Here is a 12690-nt window from a genome sequence, read left to right as displayed (position 1 = left end):
TTCATAAAACTATAATAATTAAACACATTATTGTAACAATAATTATATAGGTAGTGCCTATTACATAGAAAAACATTTTTATTGGCACATATAAATTTTTTTATTGATGATTTCGCTATAATATGATAATAATATGATCCTTATAACAATAGTTTCATTTTTTTAAAAATGTCATTTATTCATAGGTTAATATTACATAACAATAGTTAAATAAATCATATATCACACAAATTTATTTGAATACAAACGGAAAACACTTGTGAAAAATTTGGGCTACAATTATGTAAATCCAATATTAAGATGGAACCGACATAGAATATTGCATCATTTTAACTACAAGACTTAATATTATCATCATAATAACCATACCATCTATCTCTATTTGAACATGCGCATTATTATTACAGTTGGGAAGCTTCATCGTACAGCCATAATTAATTAAGCTATAAAATATCAGTAAATCATTTGTCTAATTGGTTTAACATGTCCGTCGTTAAGACAATATCAAAACACAATGAGTTCGTTTAAGGAAACCTCGGGTTTTTGAATAAAAATGTCAGGGGTGCTCAAAACTAGTATACTACACCAAAATCAATATTACAATATATATGTATATATATTTGTTTGTTTCGACTGTAAAAGAAACGGAGACGGAAAAGTTCGTTTTGTTTAACGTCCATAGTATAAGATGGTATTGTAGTCTGATGATCAATAAAATGCTATGGTTATGAACAATGCTTATTGCAGTCCATAACAAAGTTATGAGATCACGTGTTTCGAACGTCCGTCCAAAGGAAAAAGTAATTGTAATCCGGGTCAGATTCATACTTGAATCCACCCGTTTTAGAGTTTAAAATTCAATTTCGATTGTGCAAGTTTTAAATCTATCAAATATGTTTGGTGTTGTTTTTTGGTGAAAAAAATTGATCCAGACATAATATTCTAAAACTGAAATAATATCAACCAATAATTACAACGGTGCTATGAGGAAAACAAAACATATTAATATTATTATTAAAAAATGATTTTATTCAAAACTATCTTTGATGACTATGTTTGTACCCTAAAACATTTATTTAAATATGTTATTGTAATTTGTCCATCGTATGAAATGTTTTATATGTTTAATGTTTCCCATAGTCTAGAAATAGAAATAAAAAACTAGATGTGTCTTATTAGATCGCTGTTTATTGCAAATATGGTATAATAATATAAGACTTTTTTTTAAAAAATTTTTTATTAGAGAATATAAAATTTATACATAAAAGCATAATAAGAATATGTGCTACAATAAATTTAGAAACGTGAATAGGGCGAGGGAAGAAACCATCCAGTGATCGCACTTTCTTTTGCTTAATATATTTACATATTTTTTTATTTAGTTGTTGTTAATTATATATATCTATATATATTAATATAAGATGTGCATGTATAAGTATTACTTAATTTGATTTTTTAAACTACCCATATATGTATTAAGTAATTTGCACATACATTTTTGTTTAATTCAATGAACTTGAATGAAAATTGTTTTATTACCTTTAAAACCAAACCTTTTTTTATAATAATCTGTTTGCACTCTTCATGTATAATATAAATTATCTCCATTTTCCTTTAAATTTGAACTTATTTAACAATTTAATGATTATTACTACTTAAAGAGTAAATATTTTGTTTTTTCTTCACAGTTTTGAACGTTGTTTAATTTGTATGTTTTGTGGCATTATACAATTTTGTATTTTGAATTATTAAGCTTATGAAGATTTGAAATTTATAATAACTACTTAAATCATACAAATATTAGCAACAGTAATTAGGTAGACTAGCAACATATTTTATCCAGTTAAACGTTTATTTGTAAAAAAGCTAAAGTTGGTATGTTATTAGTGAAAGGGTATTATACATGGTCTAGTATGACTCATTTGAAATGTTCTTTTTCTATAAGATGCGTGTGTCAGCAGAATTCAGGATAAATGCACCCCGATGAGGTTCCCCCCTTTGTTGAATATCCATCAACCCTCATGTCACAGTTTTATCTCCATTCTTCTGATATGAAAGTGAAGGGAGGAATTTTGATGTTTTTATACGCTTTTTGTCGTTCTTAACGACATAATAACGTTCTTTCGAAGAAAAAAATGCAAAAAGTTTAAGATTAATAGTTAGTTTGTATTTAAAAAATATATATATTTTTAGCCAAAACCCTGAGTCAACTAATGTTTTTAATTTCCACCAACCTTAATTAATATAAAAAAGTTTAAATAATTATACATTTTTTTTTTAATCTTATGTTTACATTTAATAATCATTATCATATTAAGATTTAATAAAATTACATCATAGTAATTAAATAAATAATTATGGTAATGAAATCGACTTTCCAAACTATTTTTAATTTTAAACTTATTTAATTTTTGTAAGTAATTGGAATTACATTGACTGTTTAACCGATAACTATTGCTCATAATTTCTAGTTTCCAAAAGTGAAAATAATTTTGTCATAAAATTAATAAATTAAGCATAAATTAAATTTACAAAGCCTACAAAAGAAAATATTAGGTTTATAAATAATGTATTACCTTTGCATTAAAATGTCAAGACATTGTACCAAAAATATCAAAATTAACCTTAAAATAAATCGGCTGTAATAGAATTACAAATTGCGTAGTATTTTGTAAATATTTCACAAAGTAATAAAATGCTTACAAATTGTATAACTAATTTAAATTCTGTCCAAGCATTACAGTTATATTTTTTTATGTCAAAATACATTTTTTATTCGTCTCTTTTATCATGTTATTTTTTTATTCTTTTAACTTTTCAGACTTAAAATTTTAAATACTTGACTATTTAACAAAAACTCATTGGTTAATATATTTTAATAAAATAAAATAAATTTGATTTGATTCGTTTAAGTAAATTGAACAGTTTAATATTATATAACTTCTACTAAAATCTTTGGATTATTAATATTGCTCAAAATGTTTTCTATATTATTTTTAAGATCTTGTATAATGTTCAAAATTTGACCATAAAGTAAGGGAGCACTTGTTTAATATTTGGATATTATGATGAGTATACTCATTATTAAATTTTCTAATAAGTATTAATAATAATAGTATGACATTCATATATGTTTTATTTGATCGCATACGTTGTTTATGTTTAATCAAAATCTTTTTAATATTTATTTTTTATTTTTTATTTTAATAATAATTTTTGTATCAAAATTAATACATTAGTATTTATCAGTTAATTCACTATTATGTTAGAAATTCCAATATGTACTGTGTTTATATTCACTGTGACCTTTTTACAGTTTATTGACGTGTTTAAAAATAATTAATTTGCATCGTATCGTTTTATAATTTTATTGCGTGACATAGTTCAATTATTTTGGTAAAATATTATTCTCAGCTATAAAGCTATAAAATAAATAAGTAAATCACCCTAAAATTTGAAATAAATATCATGTATGATATCGAGTTTCAGTGTTATACGTTCAAAAAAGGCAAACGTAAAATATTTATGGCTGTTACATTAATTATCTTTATGCATTTTGTTAAATTTAAGATTTCTGGAACAATATTTACAATTAGGTACTATAGTTTAAAAAAAAAATATATAGATACATTTAATTTATATAATTTAATTCTGTCTCCCAATATGTGCTTGGAAAACATGGCAATTACGTTAATAAACATTGGTCATAAATATAACTACTGTAATGGTCATTATCTTATAAAATATTGCTGTATCCTGAAATAATAATTTTTTTATGTGTAACGTTAAACTTTTTGGGCGTATAAAGTTGATATATGCACCCGATAATCACTAATAGACTATTTTAATTCTTCAGCATTTTCAAAAGCAAAATATAGTTTGCAATTAAAGATAGATTATAATTAAATATTTTGTACAAAACATTTTAAGCTAATTATATATTTAAAATGTAATTAAAATTTAAATGGTGTTTTAATTTTTATACACAATTTTGAATAGCTAACATTTAAGCACTTGCACGTATTAGTTTAGTTGAAGTAAGGGTGGTCGACAAAAAAATGATCAGATTTTACTTGATAAAATATTTAATAGCAAAGAATACTAAGGAAAATGAAATAAAAAAATCTACCCTTACTATTGTATCTGTGACATCTAAAACTGATAGCAATTAATCATCTGATAATTAAAAAAAGAAGAAATGTTGTAGAAACAGCACCTAAGTGGAGAACAATATTATAAAGTAAAATGTATTTAGTTTTATTCCAAATAATGTAACCATTATACGTTTGACTAAACGATTTAGTTACATAAAAAAGTATATCCAATTTATAGCAATACCAATATTGTTATAATTGCTTTAGTTAATAATTGTAATACTGTTTATAAACATGAATTCGTATTTGAAAAACGTAATAATTTACTTATTTTTAAGTAATAATTTTTGGTTTAGAAAAGGAGTTTTTAAACATTAAGTCTATATCACTGTTGTACCTTTTAATGTTAACAAATCAAACTGTTATTTATTAGCATTGTTAATTTGAACTTTTTATAATAACGTTTCACCAAGTATAATAAATATTAATTAAGAGAAACATTTATGTTTTCCCATTGTTATAACGTGCTTATGTTTTAGTAAATACATTTACACCCATTAAATAATTTTGAATAAATTCATTATATTAATAATTATGATTATTCAATAATAATAATATTGTATATAATATTATAATTTATAAATATTGCCATATTACGTACCTATATGAAACAGGTAATTTATTACGTACAATTATAAATAAATAAAATATAATATTTAATACGCTCCAGAAGATATAAATGTTTATCACTTTCTTATTGGCTATGGAATAGTTAAGAAGTTATGCAATCTTATTACCATGTTGTTACAAAGAATAATGAAATTAAAATTTTTGTTACAATATTTTTAAAATGTCATAAACTTTAGTTTAGATGATTGTTAAAATATAAATCATTACATTATATACCATAAATACTAGTCACACGTGAGTTCAAAATGTCGCAGTTAGATCTAAAAAATTGTTAGAATGAGTTCAGTGAAAAAAAATAAATTAGTCATGAAAACAATATGCTTCCTATTATGTCGATGCACAGAGGAATAGAAAGAAAGGTATTCGAGTACAATTTACAGCGTCAGTATTTGCCATTGTGTGTCGAGCTTAGAAAATGTGATGGCAGTCGAGTGAGTATAGGAGAGAAAAAGGGAGTGGGAGAAAAATAGATGGACAGATAGGGTAAGAAATAGCGAGTATGCGTGAGAGAGATGGAGAAGAGAAAAAAGGTAAAGATAAAACGAGTGCCGACCTCTTGAACTCCGATCGACACCCGTCACGCCTTTGTCAGACTATAAGAGTCTGTAGTCGTAAGCCCACTTTAGCATGTGCCTTCCAGTGTTATTTTCCGGTCTCCATGATCCCCGAGTGGCAGGCAAACCTATCTGGAAGATGAGGTGAAGGGAAATGTATCACGGACAGATGAGAAAAAGAGTAAGCGAAAAATAGCAGAGTGAAAGAGTAAAAGAATAAAAGGAAGGGGTCAGGGAATTAGAAAGGGAGGAATAAAAATAAAATAATGTCAAGTTTTAATTGAAAAAGTTTAAGCGTTAAGGAATCGTCTCACATTTTCTCAATGTAATAAATATTATAATGAACGCACGTGTCTCTGCAAAGGACAATGAATGCATAAAAGACTCCTGTTAATAGTCGGACTGGATAGATTTTTTTTGGCAATTCTATACATTTATACTATTTAATAGGTAAGTACGCCTGCGGTTTTTAATCTCATTGATGACATTCTGACTGATGTAGTACTGATAAGTTCACTATTGCTGTGCACAATGTTTATGGTTGAACGATTCAATGGGCACAAACATTTGAATTTTCACATTGTTTTGTACGTCTATATTTTTAGATATTTTTAGCTACCTTTTTTTCGATAAATATTGTGCCTATTCGACTTACATAAAGTTCACACCGTTTAAGAATCACTGATTTATTGCTCGAATAGCAGATTATTCCCTTCAGTAAACACTTGGTTTTATGTCATCTGCAAATGACACTATAAACTCCTTTCCTCTTGTCATCTTGCCTTTTCTCAACACAGCTCTGCGCATATACCTACATTATTATGTAAAGTACGCGTGACAAAACAATCTTCGGATACTCTTGGGGGTATTTTATATATAACACGTACTTTCTATATAAGTATTTTTTATCAATACCTCGACAGAAATAAAATTAAATAACGCGAAATATTTTTTCCGTTCGTTTTCAATAAGCACATATTACTATATTATTTTGTTCTTTGTTACCAATTATTACGCTATCGTTTTTTTAAATTTTTTCTCGTCCAGTGCCATTGTACAATTTGCCAATACTGCAGATATAATTGTTAATTTATAAATCATAACATGTTATTTTATTATCACTCATCAGTTATCATAACATTATACTTTTGTAATGGTTGATTAATCATAAAAAACATATTGTTATAATATACTCATTTGATACGAAATTTATATTATTTTTACGTCTGTAATTGGATATTTCTTACTGTAAAACGAATAATGAAACTTTTGAACTTGTTTTATAACATTGATTAAACATTTCCGAATAAATTCAGATGTTCAAATCTACAGAACATAAATCAGTTAAGTTAAATCAATGACTTAAACTGATGTTGGTTTTTAAATTTAAATTTAGCCAAATTCACAATAGTCAATAATACATTTAGGTAATAAAAATATATAACATGTTTCTAAATTATATTAATGATAAATTACCAATAATAACAAGGGTGTACTTTTATAGTAAGGCTGAAGAAATACCACAAAAAAAATAAAGTAATTTTTTTTTAAGATTAATTTAAAATTATTAGGGTTACATAATATTACAATAATAATATAACTACAAGTATTTTATTGCTTCGTATATTTTTTTTACTAAATAAAATATAATCCCCTCTCTTCCTATTTGTGCGTTTCTCCGTTTGTAATAGCTGCCAAGATTTTCATGACGATGATTGATGGGCAGATTTTAAAATATCATAAACCGACGAACATCAAACATGTTGTGGATGGGTGACCCTCCAAGGAAACGTCTCCATATAAAGAAATAACAAGAAGGGAAGTTAAATTGAAATGTATATATCATCCGATTTTACTCTATATATTTTGAAAATATTTCTGTGAAAATATCCGATGGGCGAAATTTTCTTTTTTTTCTTTTACAATTGTGCAATACACAACTCTAAAGGTCATACGAATATAAAAATATTCAAATATTTCAAGAATATAAGCATTTAAATAATTGTATATGTATTCACATATTATTCATCTAAGGATAAAACCTACTATTAAGAACCAAACCAATTCATTGCACCTACAATAATAATTATTATTATTATACGCAAACGGACGGATGTGAATGTGATCAATACATCAAGTGCTCGAGAGCGCTTAGGAACCTAATGACTAATGAGTAATTACAATGTTTTCACCAGAATAGTTCACTACCTAGTCACTACATAATATATACATACATATAATATATATAATATATTATAATAAATTATGAACACGAGACATATTATTATGGAGTTAGTGTTTTGAGACGAATTAAATAATAAATTATCGCCGTGTATACAATAGGTTAACCTGTTATAATAGTCGTCAGTGTATTTGAATAATGCTATTGTTTAGATTACAGTGTCACGCACTCACGCGATTATATCGGATACTATCGTGTTTTACGACCTCTCGGGAAATTAGGTTGAGTAAAAAATTAAAACACGTATGCGATTGCAAAAAAAAAAAATATTTTGCGAGTAAAAATAAACAATTTTAATACAACGATAATGATAATACTGGAAAACGTAATGCTAAACGCATAATTACAACAATAATCACTGGTTTTTTTTTTTATAAATATATATTTTTTGTGTGTTTTCAGGACGCTTACGCTCTGTGGGCGTGCGCCGCGGTCCTGCCCCACTGGACCAGGACGACGGTGAAACAGGGACGCCGCGGCCGTTACAGGGTGAACGCTTGCAGGTCCGTGTGTCTGGAGGCCGAACAAAAGTGTCCGTGGCTGCTTCCGGTGGCCGACGACGCCAACCCGTACGCCGGCGAGGCATCGTTCACTTGCATAGGTAAACAGACGACGGTATAATATCGTTTATCCTCTTTTACCCTCCCCCCTCCAACAACTGTACAGTGCTTTTAAGATATAACCGTTGAAAGTTAGAGTTTAAAGTCGTCAAAATGACGGTACATTAATTCCTGGACCGATGCGGTCTTATTGACATAAATATTATGAATATTTACGCAGACGCAAAAATCGCATACCTTTTCAACTGTTCAAATTATAATATTATGGTTCGTATACAGCTCTTACACGCCCTTCTCCGCGTGTCTTGGAAATGTCGAAAAACAACCATTTAAATAAAACTGATAAAGACAATTTGCTCGGTCTCTAAACAACCACTTATAATACTCAGCCTTTAAGAAAACGTTCATATACTGCACAGGGTGTAACGATTTGATCACCAAAAATAAAACAATTACAATCGGCAATCGTTATCAAATCCTCCATGATATTCCGGATACACACTATATAATATACAGGGCCGGCCTGAAGGCAGTGCATGCTGCGCACAGAGTCCCGTGGTCAGTCGACAGAAATAAACTATGTGGCATCATTTGATATCACCGGGCGATATATATTTTCAATTCAAATACTATAACGACCATTAACCAAATTAATTATTATTAACTATAGTAGGTACAATATCAGTTTTATCATACGAGATGGATTGGATGAAACGAATTATTTTCATATTATTTTCATTCGTCCGGACTCATCGATGGGCATTAAATCACTCGCAGCTGTCGCCGAAGCCCCAAAGTTACGCCTAAACACGCCACTGCAGAATGGGTGCCGAAAAACCATTTTGCATTCGCCCCGTTGTTTTCGCCAAGCCCGTCCTGTGTGTGTATATATATATATATATATAGTGTTTCGATCTACGCCCGCCGGAACTACACCCCTTTTTCGTCTATACTTACCGCACCCCCCTCCCCAACCACCGGCGTAATCGGCCTTTAATTATTTATAATATTGCTAATTGCTGCCGCTGATGATGTATACACGCGGAAAAATCGAACGACGCGTACACCATAACTCGTGTGCGCACGTGTGTAGATCTATGCGGATGAGCGTGTGCTGAGAGAAACGGCGTGACGCCTTCTTTCCTGGCGTTCGCGCCGTCGCCACCGCCACCAGCAGCACCGCCGCGCCGCCGATCGTTGTTGCTAAGGGTCCCTTTCTCTCCGACGAGCGCCAGCTAGTTTGTGCACTGGGTGTGTGCGCGCGTGTGTGTGTGTGTGTGTGTGTGTGTGTGTGTGTGTGTGCGACTGTGCCCCGTACGACGCGGGTGGGCGAGGTGAAAAACTCGGGCACTCCGCCCTCACACGCCGTCCGTCCCCCGTACCGGGTGCGGAGCGGGACAGATACGTCATATATAATATTATACATGCGCGCCCTCGTCTTCTCGTTAGGTTTTCGGGTTACCCTTTTCCCAACTAGAATAATAATAATAATAATAATAATAATATATATTATAGCATAACGTATCATAATAATAATATGTTATTATTACTATAATATGACTATTACTATTATTGTACCCGTCTCGGGTACGGCCGTCGGCGGACGTGCGAGCTGCACTAGTACCGTTGGCATTGTAGTGCGTTTTAATTCGGAAACGTCGCAGTCGCGGTTCGAATTATCATTAGGTATTATGATTATGATTATTATTATTATTATATATAGTTGGCCATCACTTTTTCGCTTTCCTCTTCCGGTTTGTCATTTCCGTACATTATTGTTATTGTCGCTGTACAAGAACCGCCTGTACGGCTACTATTTATATAAATATCTCATCTGAACGGTTTTAATAAGCACGTACGGAAATATTGTTGTTGTTGTTATCGTTATTGCAGTTCTAACGGTCCGAGTACGCGTGTTAAACAATATATAATAATATCTACTAATGCTGCAGGATTCATAGTTGGCAACCGTAACCTTTATTTCACCGATACAACGATGCCAAACAGTATTGTCTCCGTACGTTTTATCTACGACTAGCCCTTTGAATCGAGTTAATTATTGTTATTTTATCGCTCACAGACATTTTAAAATACATTTAAAATTCACAAACCTGGTAAATGCTTGAATTTTTGTAGTTGTTGTTTCCAATGAAATAATTATTTTTTACCAAAGTTAATATTTCTTATTGAAAAAGCAATGAAGCAGTGCTCTAGCCTCGCGGGTGCACTAAGTGCTCGAATCAATTATAATATCTGATATTAATTCTGAATATACGTGTTAATAAAATAATATTATGTTGAATAAATTTGTTTACATAAATCGTAATAATTATGATAAGTATAAATTAGCAATAAACGCAGGAAAATTCTAAATAGATACATTTAAATAATTATTTATTTTTCTAGAAATGTATGCGATTCAAATTGCATAGTGTTTAATTTTGCATTAACCCCGAACCCCGGTCCACCTATCTTCAGTCGTACCTACCTCATTTTAGATGAACATTTTTTTTTTCGTGGTAGTTGTAAAGTGGTTAACAATGCGGAGTCGGGTGTCTTGTGGTCAGTCGTTTGGACTCGAACCGCTTAAAAGCAAACTTGTGGCAAAAAATGCAATCTGCCAGTGGCGGATTGTATACAGTTTCATAATATTATGCATATTGTACGACGCGCAGCGTGTATGGCATTTTTTTATTTGTAAATTAAAATGTAGAGAGACATATAAATATAATATCTCATAGCAACTATATTTTTATAAATTTGATAAAATAGAATATTAAAACTATTACAAAAGCTTTGAATTCGTTAAGAATTACAATTTGGTTGTTATATTATATTGTGTACTAATACTGTATACCTACAAATCGTTTACAATATCCATTTTTTTTATTTTAATAAAATGATTGATTTAAATAAACGCAAACGGTTGACCATTACTAAGGAATGTCATAATGATTCGCTTCATTAAATGTGTAAAGTCTACACGAAGCGTTTTTTTTTTTTTTTGAATATAACGTTTTGTACAAAAAAAAAAAAAAATGTTGCAAACAAAAAGAGAAAAAAGTCTTACAAATACGTGTTTTCCACTATTCTTTGTTTCGTCCGATTACGAAAGGCTTTTTGTGTCAGTCACGTATTATGCGAAATGCCAAGCAAGTTTTTTTTTAAAAAATAGTTGACCCTGTGAAAACATCGTTGAACGTGTAATAATATAAAAACATCGTTGCTTTCACGAAATGTCGATATTTTTCATTAAAACGCATAGACTCTAGAGCAATAACTAGTTTTTTTCACACTTAAAAAAATGTGTAAAAATATAGATGCCATTATATTGTATTTTTATTTTTGGCAAACATTTAATTGGTATTACACATTAAATTAATCCACAGCCAGCGTAACTAGCTGTGCTGTATTATTATAATTTAAGGGTAAATAATTCATGCATTAATATTGAAATTCTAAATGGGACTGCATTACTATTGTGCTTATTACTGTTCATACTATTTTAATTTTTTTTTAATAATATTTTTAGTATAATATATCTCATACTAACATATTTATATGAAGTATTTTCTTATTACCTATCCATAAAAGTATAAGTCAAACTAATGATACAAGTATATTTGGTATTCAGCTATAGTTTATGATATGGGTCATTTGGTAAATATTATAATTGCCTAAAAGGGGCATTTTTAGATTTTAACTACGAAATGAAAAAACAATATTTTTAATATTTTAAAAGTAGAAACAACAGCTTATATAATAGGTATATTACCAGGATCCTGGGATAGGTCAAACTTAAATTTTCACGAACTTGAACTTAGTTTTTTCTCGAAATCAAATATAAATCTTACTTAAACTTTTTTCAAACTTTTAAACTTTTTTTGAACTATTAACAATTTAATTAAAATAAAATACTTTTTTGTTTTCAATTAAAATTCAGTTTTAACATTCAAATTAATAAATATTGATGTGCTTAAACTATCTTTGCTTATTGGAAATAAATAAATATAAGTCTTGAGATATTACCTACATTAATAATGCTTACTTTCAATTTGAACGCTTCGAATATGATTTTGCTAAAACTATTCCAAATATTAGAATTCAAATTCAAAAATATTTTTTTCTTTATTTAAATCAGTTTGAATCTCTGAAATTCCAAAGTGTAAGTGAAGGTTCAGAAATCCACCCCTTCTCATATTTATTTAATACTTTGTTGTTTTTAAATACAAATTGCATGGTGCTTTCGGTAATTTAGTATAATGTAGTATTTACTTGAATTAATCATTATTAAAGTCAATAAGGTTTAAATTTGATATATTATCACGTTTTTAATTTTCAATTAGGTACTATACAATTATAATATGTAATAAATTAGTTTTGTTTTCGTTATTAAATTGCAGTAATAGTAACCCTATATTTTATAAATATAATTGAGTAAGTCAATATATAGGTGGTGTACGATACATATTTAGCTGGCGATCTACCCGGCTTGAAATATAAATTTAACTTAATGGGTTTTTAATACCAACGTGGTACAATAAAGCATA

The 12690-nt window shown here is 29.1% G+C and overlaps 1 protein-coding gene across 1 annotated transcript in view; it reads left to right on the top strand.

Moving 5' to 3' along the window:
- The window catches only part of LOC111028627, a 42527-nt gene that overhangs the window by 27273 nt on the left and 2564 nt on the right, over positions 1–12690 (top strand). Inside the window, exon 3 of the mRNA XM_022307353.1 lies at positions 7983–8181. Coding sequence (XP_022163045.1) covers positions 7983–8181 — 199 coding nt within the window. The remainder of the gene's footprint in view (positions 1–7982; positions 8182–12690) is intronic.

Source organism: Myzus persicae, unplaced genomic scaffold (genome assembly GCF_001856785.1).
Source record: "Myzus persicae strain clone G006 unplaced genomic scaffold, MPER_G0061.0, whole genome shotgun sequence".
Taxonomy (NCBI): domain Eukaryota; kingdom Metazoa; phylum Arthropoda; class Insecta; order Hemiptera; family Aphididae; genus Myzus; species Myzus persicae.
Note: the sequence above shows the minus strand (reverse complement) of the source record. Positions and strands in the feature narration are given on the sequence as shown.